The following is a 15,601-nucleotide window of genomic DNA, read 5'->3' on the forward strand; positions in this document are numbered from 1 at the left end:
GGCTTGAATTTTGCAACAGTGGCATTTAATTGCATAACGCGTTTTGGCAGCAGCGGCAGCGCAGAACGGACGCAACTGAGCTTTGCTCTCAATTTTGCAGAACGTACTCCTGTGCAAGGAACCCTTCCGCCTCAACTGGAGAAAATCTGAACCACCATTCTCTCGACTGCAACTGTTGTGCCAATCCGCTCCTGTCTCCAGCAGTTACAAGTGAAGGCCAAATTGGGAGCGACATCACCTTCTTACAAGCGACGTCACCGCCAACTGATAATCAACGAGGGGCATAGCCCGTCGTTTGGCAGCAGCGGCAGCGCAGTACGGACCCAACTGAGCTTTGCTCTCAATTTTGCAGGTTGGTGGCTTTTTTTGCCTTTAAGTACCTTGCTCTCTGCCGCTGCTGCCACAAGTTGTCCCTATGTTAAACAGTGTCTGTTCTAGATAGCCATGTCCCAGTTGCGTTGTTGTTCGTGCAGACGAGAATTTGACGAGGATGACATTCAACTCGGATGCTGTGAGCGCAAATTTCTCTTTCATTTGGATGAATGCTCCAATGTAACTGAAGAAACATACAACGCGAAAAAAAGCTAAAGAAGGCATGGAAATGGAAATATTGCACTTGTAAAGGTGATAAGGCTAAAAATGAGACCTCAGAGTTAGCTGCTGAAGGACAAAAAATTGAAAAAACCATAGCGGAACACCTAATCTCACTGGAACGAAAAATGGATGCAATCCTAGCATTGCCTAGCAAAGTAGCAGGCTTGGAAAGTTCAGTGCAGATGCTGTCAGATAAGTTTGACGAATTCCAGACAAGGCTACTTACTCAAGAAAATTTGACAAAAGATCTGACGAAAAGAGTGAATGAACTCGAGAAAGAGTGCCCTAGTAAAGACTTGACTGAAATCAAACAAGACCTAGATAATCTCGAATTCCGCAGCCGGCGCCTAAACCTTGAAATACATGGCATCCCCGCTAGCGAAAACGAAGATCTTTTGAAGAAAGTGAACGAAGTAGCACTGAAACTTAAAGTGCCGCCGGTGACCCGAAACGACATCACAAAGGTACACAGGCTACGTGCGAAAGCAGGCAAGACGCCCGGCGTAATTGTCCGGTTTCAGTCCCAAGAAATACGTGATAACTGGCTGTCAAACAAGGAGTTGAATGACGTAACTGATAACACATATATCTGCGAGAACATGACCAGACACTCCCGCAACCTCCTTACCACAGAAAAGGAATGGGCAGCCGTTTCAGGCTATAAATTTGTATGGCACGTCAACGGCAAAGTCCTAGTGAGGCGCGCAAGCGGTGAAAGCGCGATTGTTATCCGCGAGAAGGAAGACCTGGACCGCCTCACATGATGTAATAGCTAGATGCAGTGCAATCCTTGGCTATTATAATTTGAAATGTTGTTTTCAGTTTCTGAATTTTCTCAAGTTGTTCCGCAGTTAAATAAGAACTGTAAACTGTCGGCGTTTCACCTAAATGCGAGAAGTTTACGTAACAAGTTTGATGAAATTCAGATACTCCTGTCTGCCATGAATCATTCTTTTGATTTTATTTGTTTCACCGAAATATGGCTCTCATCCGAGGAGGAATATCTGCCACTTGATGGATAAGACTGTGTCTTAGCATCTCGTTCAGAAAAACGGGGTGGTGGTGTGTGTATATATGTCCGCTCTGATTTGCAGTATAAAATAGTTTCTGAATTTAAGGTAATAGATGAGAGTCATGAATGTATAGCCATAGAATGCTCAGATATATTGTTTTCTGTTGTATACAGACCCCTATGTGCTTATTTCAAAGATTTTTTATCCTTTACAGAAAGGTTGCTAGAAAAAGGCTCTCAACTAAATCTTCAAATTGTTATGGTTGTTGATTTCAACATCAATGTATCCGCTGACAACCCAATGTACAAAAATTTCAAATAAATTTTAGACGCATATATGTGCTGCAATGTAATCAGTGTACCAACAAGAGTAACATTGACCAAGGAAACGACACTTGACCTCTGTATCACGAGTTTTGATTTTGAGGATGTCAAAGCGGGTGCTTTAAAATCAGATATAAGTGACCATTTCCCAATATTTTGTTTTCTACCTGGGAATCCACCAACTCGATCAAATGAAGAGCTCTTGCAAAGAATATACTCTGAGCGGAACGTGGAAAAGTTTGTACACCTTGTGTCAAATTTTGATTGGAATGACGTATTAGTTGAAACTGAATCCAATAAGTCTTACAATGTGTTCATATCATCATTTATGTCCCTTTACGAGCAGTGTTCCCCCTCAAGCTTAAAAAAAGCGCAGGAAACTGCGGAAACCATGGATAACTATGGAACTGTACGAGAGGATGAAATCTCGTGACAACCTCTTCCAAAGATTTTTAAACACTAGAGATGCAAATGATCTCCGTGATTATAAAAAAGCACGCAATAAACTGAATAAGGACATGAAGAAAGCTAAATCTGAGTACTATATAAACAAATTCCTTAGTACTGCCAGCAATTCCAGACTTATGTGGGAGACATTTAGAGAATTAGTAAATAATAAACCAAGCACCAAGAAGATTAATTTTCATAAGCTTGGTGCCTCTGAAAAGGAGATCTCAAACTTGTTCAACAAACATTTTCTCACAGTAGGTTCCTCTTCTGATGTCCCCCTTGCCATACCCTGTGAACATTATATTGTCGCGAGTGGAAGAAAAAGACGAGTAGCGATTGCGGCGCGCCGACGACGACGTGGCTGCTGGTGGACCTGCCTGTTTTGTTCTGTGCTCTCTGTCTTCACCCGTTCTCGCCGCCGGCCTGTACGTCAAGCCGTGACATTTGGTGGAGGTGCTGGGTAACGCATCTCATGCAGCGCACCCCGCCTCGTAGTTCGAGCCCCGTCCTAAGTCCTGGCCGTCGAGTTTTCTTGGAGGAGCCCTCGGCAGAAACTGAGACTCGCGCTAGCCGACGTCAGCAAGGCCAAGCGCCGGAATTCGGACTCTTGCCCGAGGGATCGCGGACATCTAGGACAGCCAACGTCACCATGGCGTCCCAGTCACAACAAACCGACCCCGCGATTGCGTCGAGGATCGTCTACGTGCCTGTCACTCCAAGATCTGTCGTACCGTTCCGTGGCGATGGCCTCGACGATGTTGAAGACTGGGTCCAGCACTATGAAAGAGTAGCTCGACATAACGGGTGGACTCCCGACCAATGCCTGCAGAATCTGTACTTCTCCCTGGAAGCCACAGCAAAGTATTGGTTTGAGAACCATGAGGCTTCTTTAACATCATGGGAGACATGCAAGAGCGAACTGGTACACACGTTCGCGAACCAACACCGGCGACAGCAAGCAGAAGATCTGCTCCACGCTCGCATCCAGAGACCCACCGAAATCGTCAGTAGCTTCGTCGAAGACGTGCTGCGTCTGAGTGCCCGCGCCGACCCGCGGGCTACTGAGGAGAAAAAGGCACGGACGTTGATGAGGGGTGTCCGGAATGACATCTTTGGAGGCCTCATACGCAATCGTCCGACCACAGTAGCCGGATTTGTCGCCGAAGCTACAAATATCGAGCACGCATTGGCGACAAGAACCAGTCACTTTCAGAGACTGAGCGCCCTTCCTGCCGTCTCAAGTCTTGCCTCGTCTGGTCTGGGCGGAATTGGTCTAGCCGATGTTCGAGAAATAATTCGCGACGTCATCCGCGAGGAGCTGAAAAAGCTCTTCCCTTCTCCTGAGCAGCCCGCCTCTGTCTCCATCGCGTCGGCCGTTCGCGAGGAACTGCGACACACGCTGGCGCCAGAAGACGTCCCAATTGTAGCTGCAGCCGACCCACCAACTCTGAGCTACGCCGCCGCAGTTCGTCGTCCGCCTCCCGCCCATCGCCAAGTCCAGAGCGCTCCCGATTCTGGCCTTCAACGCCGCGAGTTCCTGCACCCGTCTGATGCCCGCCTGAGACCGCCGAGACGCAGGAAGACCGACATCTGGAGGACTGCGGAGCGGCGACCATTGTGTTTTCACTGCGGTGAGCCTGACCACATGTATCGCTCCTGTCCATACCGCGAGCTTGGCCTAAGGGGTTTTAACCTGGCTGATCCGTGCCCCCGCTACGGTGAACAGCCCCGCGACATACAAGACTACCTTCGACGTTCTCCATCACCGGTTATAGCTTCTCCTCGCACCTCCCGGTCGCCGCCACCTCGCCGCCCACCATCCCCTTTTCGCGGGTCTCGCCGTGAGAGCCTTTCGCCACTTCGGGAAAACTGAGTACGGCGACGCCTGGAGGTGGCGTTGCCGGAGTCGCACGAAGTAAAGAACCTCCGCCTACGTTGGAATGTCCCAACCCGACCGATGGCATCCTTGGAAGCGCGAATCGTTTTGTACCCTCTAGCAATGTGCACATTCTGATCGACGGACGCGACGTAACGGCGCTTGTGGACACCGTCGCCGATTACTCGGTCTTCAGCTGAAGTTTCTCTCGGCGTCTTCGCAAGGTTACCACCCAGTGGGACGGACCGCCCATACGTACCGCGGGAGGCCACATCGTAAACCCTGTTGGCAAGTGCACTGCCCGCGTCGAGATCCACGGTGAGACGTGCCCCGCCACATTCGTGATATTGGAGAATTGCTCTAAAGATGTTATTCTGGGAATGGATTTTCTCCTTGAATATGGCGCCGCAATCGCTACTCGTCTTTTTCTTCCACTCGCGACACTAGTGTCGCGAGTGGAAGAAAAAGACGAGTAGCGATTGCGGCGCGCCGACTGCGACGTTGGAAATGGACCAAGAAAATCCATTCCGACAGTGTGGAACGGAACAGGCGGTGGTTCGAGTGGTTGGAGAAGGCCAGCTGGTCGTATGGGCGGTATTTTGCGCCTTTGACACTCTCGACAAGTTCCTAAGTACGTCCGTCACTACATAAGAACTTGTCGAGAGTGTCAAAGGCGCAAAACACCGCCCATACGACCAGCTGGCCTTCTCCAACCACTCGAACCACCGCCTGTTCCGTTCCACACTGTCGGAATGGATTTTCTTGGTCCATTTCCAACGTCGCAGTCGGGCAACAGGTACGTTATCATAGCGACGGACTACCTAACACGATACGCGGAGTCCCGAGCACTTCCGTCGGCGACAGCTGTTGAGGCAGCCCAATTTTTTATTGAGTGCATTGTGCTCCGTCACGGTGCCCCTGCCGTTTTGATCACTGACCGGGGTGCCGCGTCTCTGGCCAAGCTCACACAGGAGATCCTCCGTCTCAGCTGCACCAGCCACCGCCGAACTACTGCGTACCATCCGCAAACGAATGGGCTGACGGAGCGGCTGAACAAGACCATGGCCGACATGATCGCCATGTACGTGGATGTCGCCCACCGCAGATGGGACGCGGTACTCCCCTACGTTACATTCGCTTATAATACCGCTGTCCAGGAGACGACAGGTATGTCTCCTTTCCAGCTGGTCCATGGAAGACAGGTCACCACGATGCTTGACGCTATGCTACCGCACGAGCCACCTGTCGACGTCGCCGATGATGCCCGACTAGTCTGCGAGCGCGCAGAAGAAGCTCGGCAACTCGCCAGACTCCGTACCCAACATCAACAACATGCCGACGCTCGTCGGTACAATCTCCGTCGACGCGACGTCCATTTTTACCCTGGAGACAAGGTCTGGGTGTGGACGCCGGTGCGCCGTCGAGGTCTCTCCGAAAAACGCATGAAGCGCTACTTCGGCCCGTGTACAGTTGTTCGCCGCCTCGGTGAACTTAATTACGAGGTGCTGCCCGAAGGAACCCGACCGTCATCACGTCGTTCACCCCGCCCTGAAATAGTGCACGTAGTGCGGCTTAAACCGTATTACGCGCGATGACCGCCTGGACCCGAAGTGATTTTACCACTCCCTTTTACACTGGCCAGCAGGAGTTGCTGGGCGCGCGTGTGGTTTTCCTTCGTGTGCTCTTGCTTCCGTGTTAGCATCGGGACGATGCTTCTTTATAGGGGGAGGTAGTGTCGCGAGTGGAAGAAAAAGACGAGTAGCGATTGCGGCGCGCCGACGACGACGTTGCTGCTGGTGGACCTGCCTGTTTTGTTCTGTGCTCTCTGTCTTCACCCGTTCTCGCCGCCGGCCTGTACGTCAAGCCGTGACAATACTGCCAATAACTGCTCCTCGACTCTTTTCTTGGCCCCAACAGACCAATATGAAGTGCAGGGAATAATTTTGTCCATGAAAGATAATTCAGCTTCGGGCCCCGACGACATAAAGCCAAAACCATTTTAAGCAGTGAGTGGTATTGCAGCAGTCCCATTAGCCCACATCTGTAACCTTATCATGACAACAGGCGAGTTTCCAAGCAAAATGAAGTTAGCGAGAATCACAGCCATTCATGAAGGAGGTTCTTTTGATGATTTAAATAACTACAGGACTATATCAATCCTCTCTGTCTTCTCTAAGATAGCAGAGCATATCATTAACAATAGGATAACCAGTCTTCTAAGTACACACACCATAATAACGAAGGAGCAGTATGGGTTCTGCAAAAATAGGTCGGTGGAAACAGTCCTTAGAATTAAAGAAGAAATTCTTGATAACATAGAAAAGAAACTGTTCACACTAGGTATCTTTTTAGACTTCCGAAAGGCGTTTGATTGCATACAGCATGAACTTGTTTTGCGTAAACTCCCCTATTACGGGATCCGAGGTGTAGCACTTGCTCTAATAAAGAGCTATTTAACTTCCAGATCACAATTCACAATAATAAATAAAGTCGAATCGGAGATGGAAACTATTCAATATGGAGTACCCCAGGGGTCTGTTATTGGACCTGTATTATTTCTGCTATACATTAATGATATTGTTAATATTCAAGGGCACAAAAAAATGGTTTTGTATGCAGACGATACAAACGTCTTTTTCTCAGGAAATAAAATACATGAAATATGCGCGGAAGCTAATAGTTGGCTTAGAAATTTAAATACATGGTTAAACTCAAATAGGATGCAACTGAATACGACAAAAACAAAATATTTATTGTTTAGGTCGAAAGGACCAACACATTTTCCACCCTTACCAATAGAATTTCAGGGAGTATCCATTCAACACACATCAACGATCCAATTCCTAGGAATTGTGTTCCATGAAAACCTGTCATGGACACCTCATGTCGACGCCTTAAGAGCAGATATAGCTAGAGCAGTTGGTTTACTAAATAAAATAAGATCATTTCTCCCGTCTGGGGTTAAACGTAAAATATATTATGCACTTGTCCACTCGCGTCTCATTTATTGCTCTCTGGTGTGGTCAACGACAACCGAGACAAATATGAAATACCTATTATCATTACAAAAACGAGCTATGCGGGCCATTGAAAACGTGCCCTACACGGAAAGCACTGCCCCATATTTTACCAGATATATCTTTCTTCAGATAAAGCAACTGATTAAACAAACTATCTCTGGAAGCGCTATGCCATACCGTGCAGATACACCGAAATTTCAAGAAAACTATCAAGCTAAACAGTCCCCGTATGAACTAAGACAGAGCGAAATAGTTAGGGCCAGATCACGTACAAACTATGGCTTACAGAGGTTATCGTCGCAAATACCACAACTCTTCAACAAATACCCTGACATATTAAACTTAATAAGTTCTGTTGTGTCTCCTGTTCAATTAAAAAAGCAAGTTAAAGCAATATTTTTATCTGAGCAGGAGGTGCATGGGTTAAACTCCTGAGCCAACTCTTGGTGCTATTACTCTGTATTATGTTGTATTATCATCGTGCACTATAGGTCATATTCCATTACTTATGCACACTGGATTGCATTTCAGATTATAAATTTTTGTTTGGTGAAACATTTTTGTAAACTTGATGCAGTACATGAGAAAATGTTTTTGTATTATTACAGTTCAAATAAGTTATTTTCCTTTTCTAACACGGTGTGTATCTGTATCTTTCTGTATTCTGTATTGATATGTTTTACTTTGGTCTGCTTATGATGTGTAATCATGTGTACACTTGTGCTGCTTGTGCTGTCAGGGGGGCATAGCCTAGTCAGGCCCCATCAGGGCCTTTTGCTATTGCCTCCTGAGCCAATTTGTACCAAATTGTCTCAAATAAAGAAAGAAAGAAAGAAAAGAAATACATTAGCGAGAGGTTGCTTTGTGCACTATGCAGCGATTTATATAGCTTAAAATCTTCTCAGCGTACGCGCCAATTTTTTCGAACGTTGCGACTTTTTCAGGTTATACAGCTGCTGCGTCGATTTGCCGGTTATGTCAACTTGCAGACGAGTACCGTTAGGCAGAGAGGAGACCGAGGTCTCTTTGTGGTTATTATAGAAGTAGAAACCTTAATCCGACTTCATCGCTGCTAGAAATTCGTTGTCCTTTCATTTTCACTCTTCCTTAGACATTACTTCTCAATTTCAGTTTTGCTTAATCATTCTTAGTCACTATCCATTTTACGAAGAGATTCCTGAAATTACATTTGGGGGGGGGGGGGGGGGGGGGGGGGGGGTTCTTCCCGGGACTGCCAGCTTCCTACCTCCCTCTCCTTGGCCCAACAAGTCGAAAGGTCGATTTCTTTATCGCCTCTTTAGACACGTCTAGCATACCATGTACCGCGTTCCCGTTACCGGTACCGGAGTACCGGTAGCCCGCGCGCAGCCAATGAGCTGCGCTAATCTCCTTGACGTCGCCAGATGGCACCCCGTACCCGGCAGCGGCGCGTGCGCCTGCACTATCGGGACCAATCAGCGCGTGCTCAGCGCTGGTGGACGGGCTCCGGTACCGGGTTCTCCGGTACCGGTACTGGAATACGAACTGTCAACGCACCCTGGTGTCGGCACCAGGGTGCCGACACCAGGGTGCGTTGACAGTTCGTATTCCAGTGATAATGCAATAATAAACTAAGCCGTTCGTCACACTGCGACTTTCCTGGATCCAAACTACGCGAATAGCTTTGCTGATTCCCACGCAACCTGATACGAACACAGCATCGGAAGGAAATTTATTGGAGTGAAAAACCGCTAAATAAATTAAATTCATCGGCGCATTCAGGCGAGCAAGAAGTGTTAGCAGTGATTGCACCAGGGGTTTTAGGTTCATACATAACAATCGAAAAACTATTTGGACGATTGCTGCCCTGCATACCTTCGGCAGATGAGCCCTTTGAGAAAAAAAAACAGGCACACAGACGAAGGCGCTCCTTTTCCGTCTATGTTATTTCGTCACACTCTACAAGGTAGCCTGTTGTTACTCGCACCCCCTCATTGTACGTGGTTGGCAGGAAGGTGTGCGATATCACGTTTTATGGTGCTGATTATCTGCTATCAGGGGTAGGTCATGGAGCGAAGGATGAACAACTGCCAACGGACAAAAAACTTCCACAGTTTTACGCAAGAGGGCCAAGCAAACTAGCCGATATTGCGAACATGGCCACCGGTAGGGTTTTGTATCCACATAGGTGTACCGGGCACAAATTTCACACCCGGTATAATTTTTTCACTGTACTGTGTGCAAGTTGTCAGGAACGTGAGCGATGCCAGAGATGCACAACATAAAGCGTGCTTGCCCTCAGTAGAACCAAGAGTCACTTCTAGGTCATCTTAAGTGAAAACGCCGTTATTTTGTAGTTTCCCTCAGAAAGGTTCTCAGCCAAGAAACCGCTCGCACAACTTACTTGGGTATCTTGGCGTTATAGTCGTGCGGTACGTCACTTTTCCTGTGGCTGCATGTAGGATAGGAAATAGGTCATTAGAGACAGTATAATATTGGCTATATAATAATTCTAGACTCCAGACTGCATAAAATTAAACCAGCTTCTGTTAACGGTGGCAAAAATTTCAAAATTAAAATGCATGGTTTGTCGCGCCATTCAAGACCGTATAATAACACAAACAATTTCTGTTCAGTCGACAAGGTAATCACTTGCTTCGGCGGCGGCGTAAACAAATTTTTTATCAGATTTGTCTTGAGCGAAGAAAATGTGAAGCATCCACTCTTCCTATGACTGGCTTTGTTCTGTGCTTACGGCTAGTATCTATGGATCATTTATAGCTTTTAATCTTTGCCCTGGATCTATTCCAGATGCGGGTTTGCGGAAATCTGGAACAGGGTGGTACCATATTCACAGTACGAGGGGGTACCCAAAAGAAACCGGACTTATTTTCGTTTGAACTTATTTGTTCCCATTTTAAGCACAGACCTTCAATCTCCTTCAAAGTATTCCCCACTTGCAAAGATACGCTTGTCGAATCTTTCATTCCATTTTTCAAAACATTCTTTAAATTCATCTTTTGTGATGCTTGACAGTGCCTCCGTCGTTTTTTTCTTCACCTCAGCAACATCAGCGAAACGCTTTCCATTCACCTGTCTTTTCATTCTAGGAAACAAATAAAGTAGCGCGGGGCAAGGTCGGGAGAGTATGAGGGTTGAGGAATAGGGGTCATGCCATTTTTGGTCCAAAATTGTCGTAGAGACAGGGCTGTGTGAGCAGGGGCATTGCCATGATGGAAAAACCAGTCACCCGACCGCCACAAATCTGGCCGCTTCCACCGCTCACTGTTGCCCAATCTTTTCAAAACATCCAAGTAGAAAGCCTGGCTAACTGTCTGACCTTGCGGAACAAATTCTCAATGGACGACTCCTCTCGCGTCGAAAAAACAAATCAGCATTGTTTTGAGGTTTGGTTTCACCTGACTAGCTTTCTTGAGGCGAGGTGAATTTGAAGTTTTCCATTGGCATGACTGTTGCTTTGATTCAGGATTGGATTCAGGAACACTTCAGTTGTCCCCATAGCATCGTCCTTGTTCGTCTTTCTTAATATTTCAAGAGTTTCCATTCAGCTTTTTCCGAGCAAAAATCAGAATTTCACCGGCGCATGCTGTTCACGAAAATCAGCCATTGCAAAAACGACATTCACTCAAAACAGTCGTCACTCTAAAACTCTGCCTAAACTAGTCTGACCTCCTTCAACGACGGCACTCGGCTTACTGACTCTGGAATGTTCGTTCTATGCGCTCCTAGTGACAAAACGCGGTACCACAGAAGCTTTGCCGACCAAAAAATTTAGTCCGGTTTCTTTTGGGTACCCCCTCGTATAGTTTACTGCGTAACGAAAGGAAAATGTTGCCGAAAAAAAAGGAAGAAAGAAAGGAAAAGAGGAAGAAAGGAAGAAAGAAAGAAAGAAAGGAAGAAGGAAAGAAAGAAAGAAAGAAAGAAAGAGAGAAAGAAAGAGAGAAAGAAGGAAAGAAAGAGAGAAAGAAAGAAAGAAGGAAGGAAAGAGAAAGAGAGAATGAAAGAAAGAAAGGAAGGAAGAAAGAAAAGAGAGAGAGAAAAAAAAAAGAAAGAGAGAGGAAGAAAGGGAGGAAGAAAAAAAGAAAAAGATAGAAAGAAAGAAAGAAAGAAAGAAAGAAAGAAAGAAAGAAAGAAAGAAAGAGAAAGGAAGAAAAAGGAAAGAAAGAAAGGAAGAGAGAAATAAAGAAACAAATAAATAAATAAAGACAGAAGGAAAGAAAAGTAAAGGAAGGAAGGAAGAGAGAAAGAAGGAGAGAAAGAGAGAAAGAAAGAAAGAAGGAAGGAAAGAGAAAGAAAGAAAGGAAGAAAGAAAGAAAATAGCGAGAGAGAGAGAGAGAGAAAGAAAGGGAGGAAGAAAAAAGAAAAAGATAGAAAGAAAGAAAGAGAGAAAGGAAAAAAAGGAAAGAAAGAAGGAAAGAACGAAAGAAGAAAGAAAGGAAGAAAGAAGGAAAGAAGGAAGGAAAGAAGGAATGAAAGAAGGAAGGAAAGAAGGAAAGAAAGAAAGAAGGAAAGAAGGAAAGAAAGAAGGAAAGAAAGAAGGAAAGAAGGAAAGAAAGAAGGCAAGGAAGAAGGAAAGAAAGAAGGAAAGAAAGAAGGAAAGAAAGAAGGAACAAGCTGTAGACCACGTGAGTGCCCATCTATTTTTGAACTTTCCCCACAGAAGAACGAGGGTGACCAGGATTTTTTTATTACAAGAAAAATTTTCGCTCAGAGAGGAAGCGATCACTTCCATCTCTTCGCCAGTCCTACGCAGCGTTATATCACTTTCTTTTATATGCTGTTTACCTTTATTGGATAATTACAGCACACGGAGTAAAATACTCCGTATCGATCCCCACTTGTAATTGTTGTTAATTTCACTACTTTATGTGCAGATAAATAGCATCGTTGTCATTCCGTTTTGCATCCTGATACTTTAGTATTAATTGGCAGTTAATTAGGACGATAGCCGGGCTTAACCAGGCCTAAATCGACCGTGGATGGTGAACAGTTCGTGCCCGGAAAAATCCGCCAATGCTGGAGACAGCGATTCAGGTGACAGGACTGGCAAAAAGACAAGGAACTCCACAAATCAATCTTTTGAGTCAATATTTCACACATTTTGGATCTTAAAGCGCCAATAAACAGACAGGACAAGATTGAAGAATAGCGAAGAGCACATACTTCCTGCTATCGGAGATGCAAAATGTAGTAGGTTCATGACTGCGTGTGCAGTGGACAGAGGAAAAAGGGCAATCAAAGTGACATTTCTTGTTCTCGGTTATACGTTAGAAAAAGCAGATATTTTATTTTAATAAGCACTATCCTGCGACTGCGCAGACAGATCACAGTCTGCTCAACGAACAACCAAGCACACTTTGAACGTGTGACAAAGAAAATTGATTCCGAATAACGAATGCCGGTAATAGCAGGTAAATCACTATTTCCCCCAAGCCGCTGCTTTTAATGCCGTAGCATATCATCCTATATTTTCCATGACTGGTCATCGGCTGAGGAGCGGCCGGTTAGGAAAAATCAAAGCTACCAGCGCTCCTTGCAAGCGAACTGAAAAAGGTCAGGCGGTCAGGAGAGGGTTTTAGGGCGCCTGCTGCTCGTTGCCTGCGATGCGCGCGCCTGGAAACGGCCAGTGGCAAAACTAGGCGCGCCGCTACACGGCCGGATTGGAGAGGCGGCAGCACGGCCTTTGCCGCCGCCGCTCGAGTCCGGCCGTGATGTTTTTGGTACTCTGCGATGCGAGTGGCTCACCGTGGCGAGCGCCTCGTTCATCGTCGCACGCCTACTTTTGGTTGTTGCCGAGAGGCGGTGCTCCCAGCCTTGACGAAAAGTGCAACGTTTGGCATTCATGGATCCTGGCTCCGATGACAAAGCAGAGAAAATATAGGAGGCCATGGTCGATAGCACTACCAGGAGCATTCTTCGAAAAAGATTCCAGGCAGCCCACATGCCAACTCCTGACAGGTGTGTGCACCTGACATCCCTTGATCAAAGGCATACCTAGGTGAAGGCCTGCAATGTAGATGCCTTCAATGTAAAGGAATTTTGGTCAAGGGTCTTTTGGTAAAAACATTTTGACTAAACCCTTTTAAGTTAGAAGGCGTATGGTAAAAGCTTTTAGGGTAAAGGTATTTACCACAAAGCCTTTTACTTGAGGGCTTTTGGCTTGAAGAGAGTAAAGCCTTGAGGTAGAAGGCCTAATATAAGGGTCTTTAATGTAATGGCATTTGACCTAAATGCCTTTACCACGTGAGGACCTTTAGTGCCCACTGTAACAAGTTTTAATACACGATACTGCGTGCTTAGGCATGCTAAACCGCTTGCTATTTCGCTTCATTTCATGGGCGAAGTTATCTCAGTGCATGTGAGCCAACCAGAAAAGTGGAAGCTTACTCTCATCAGTCTCGTAGTCATCTGCAGAAGAAGCCAGAAGAAAAAAGACAAAAGGTCATGTATGAGGTGTAAATGTTCGTCGTTGCCGCAATCTTGGTTGAAATAAAGTTAACAGATTAAGGGTTGTCCCTACGACCAGGTGCGGATAAACGTAAACAGAGCACTAGCCAAAGTACGTATCACCTGCCACCTAGATGGGCGACGATTGAAGAGATTCAAAGCGCGCAGGCCGGACCCTCACACATGATTCAGATTTCGGCCGTCCTCAAGCGGAACAGTTCTGGCGGTGCTGGCCCGACGGCTCTCGCGGAGCACCGCTAGAAGCAGCTGCTGGCGCGTTGCGGGAGCTCCGTGGTCCCAACTTTTGTAGCCGCCTGAACTGCGCAGGGTCACGCTAGTTACTAAGCATGTACTAAACTCTTGTCATAGTGCAACTCCGAGCGGTGCCGAATCGCCGCAGCGGTTAGTACTCCGGTTTCCGAGATTGGCGTCAAAAATTACGGCTTCAGGCAAAAATTAAGGCTTCAGCAATGTTTGTGCGTATGTGCGCATTGCTGATAAAATCTAAGAATTTCAGAGAAAAGTGACCACCTCCCTGCCGACCTAGCTGCTGCTGGAGAAAAAACGATCGCCATGCAGCTAGCTCTCGTTGCCACCGCTGCATTTAGGGCTATCTTCAGTATTTAAAGAGCCAGCCGCAACCTCTCACCGAGTGAAAGGGGCGAAATCACGCTGCGAAATCCCCTGCCTCCACTGGGTGAAAATCGAAGTTATGCCACAGAACAAACAGATGGCAGCGTCGGCATGTTGGGTGTTTCACGCACTGCGTGTCATACTACGATTTTTTTTTTAATTTGTGCAGGTTATTCTTTAAAAGACCATGAAAGATACACTACCGTGGTCTCTGCAAGTGGGCTATACTCAAATGCGCACAGTATACCAGTGTACAGCCGGTATTTGAAGTGCGATCAATTAACTATTATTAACTAATGACCTTTTTATTTGGGACTTTAGACCCAATACTGCCAGCCACAATCGAAGACATTAAAGACCGAAAGAAAACTGAAGTTTTTTTCTTTCGTTTATTGAATTTCACGTCCTAGTGGACAGCTCCGGATAACTTCGACCACCTGGGGGGTTATTTAGTGTGCGCCGACTTTGGACCATCCGCAGTTGTGGTTCGAGTTAACGCAACCTGGAATCACGTGCGGAAGGAAGCCCGTACCGCAACCCACTCACGAGATGAGCCGGAAGTAGTATCGCTGCAACTCACGCGGAGGAAACGCGTTTAAGGGTTAAAAACACAAAGCAGCCGTGGTAGTGTGTCGGGCCAACCTGTGTGCCTTTTCCTTCTTTGCGACCGATTTTCATCGCCAACTTTAAGCCGTAGGTGACACACTTAAACCACAGTAATGACATCAAATGAGTGGTGGTCTTTTTCGGCAGTAGATTGCAAAACTGGCTCAGTGTTCAGCATGGCAGAACAGCGGGACCAGTACATAGGTGCAGCTGAATGGACTAAGCGACATGCGAGACTACTGCCTCCTCTGCTTCGAAATCACCAGGAGCGATCCGGAGCCCTTATGTAGCATGCGCCTGCAGGCCTACCCTTATAATGGTCAATAGACAGTCTATATATTTCTTATAGACTCTATTCCCTTCCTACAGATATTTCTTTACGTCTACTCATAGTCCATAGACTCTCTATAGACAAAACTCTACTAAAGGTGTATGGCCATAAATCTATAGATTGTCTATAGACTGTCTATAGCATTCGTATTGCCTCTAGACTTTTCTCTAGGATCTGTCTATACAGAACCTATAGACTTTATAGACAGTCTATAGACTGTCTAAAAAAATTATAAGGGTAGGCCATTTGAAGTTAGCGATTCGCGACCGCCTAGTGAGGAACGATGTGGGTCCGCAGCCTCTCTATCT

The 15,601-nt window shown here is 46.4% G+C and overlaps 2 protein-coding genes and 1 long non-coding RNA gene across 4 annotated transcripts in view; 2 read left to right on the plus strand and 1 right to left on the minus strand.

Annotated features, from left to right (window-relative positions):
- Positions 1-15,601, plus strand: part of LOC149346620 (uncharacterized) — a 135,817-nt gene that overhangs the window by 66,959 nt on the left and 53,257 nt on the right. The window contains exon 5 of one of the 2 annotated variants that reach the window (XR_016292434.1): positions 101-352. The exons of the other annotated variant lie outside the window; for it this stretch is intronic. This is a non-coding gene — a long non-coding RNA (uncharacterized LOC149346620). The remainder of the gene's footprint in view (positions 1-100; positions 353-15,601) is intronic. 2 annotated transcript variants of the gene reach the window in all.
- Positions 1-15,601, minus strand: part of LOC149346623 (uncharacterized) — a 42,848-nt gene that overhangs the window by 24,405 nt on the left and 2,842 nt on the right. Inside the window, exons 3-4 of the mRNA XM_089541399.1 lie at positions 13,664-13,684; positions 9,660-9,707 (exon numbers count right to left, since the gene is read on the minus strand). Of these exons, the coding sequence (XP_089397525.1) occupies positions 9,660-9,707; positions 13,664-13,684 (69 nt within the window). The remainder of the gene's footprint in view (positions 1-9,659; positions 9,708-13,663; positions 13,685-15,601) is intronic.
- LOC149346624 (uncharacterized) lies at positions 696-1,566 on the plus strand. Its single transcript, XM_089585427.1, has one exon. It carries the CDS (start codon positions 720-722, stop codon positions 1,356-1,358), a length of 639 nt encoding a protein of 212 aa, XP_089441553.1. The 5' UTR covers positions 696-719; the 3' UTR covers positions 1,359-1,566.

This window comes from Amblyomma mixtum, chromosome 4 (assembly GCF_055824585.1).
Source record: "Amblyomma mixtum isolate Tamu chromosome 4, ASM5582458v1, whole genome shotgun sequence".
NCBI classification, from domain to species: domain Eukaryota; kingdom Metazoa; phylum Arthropoda; class Arachnida; order Ixodida; family Ixodidae; genus Amblyomma; species Amblyomma mixtum.

What these genes read in the sequence shown, in the direction of transcription:
- LOC149346624 (XM_089585427.1), top strand. Translation starts at nt 720, where the DNA reads ATGGATGCAATCCTAGCATTGCCTAGCAAAGTAGCAGGCTTGGAAAGT.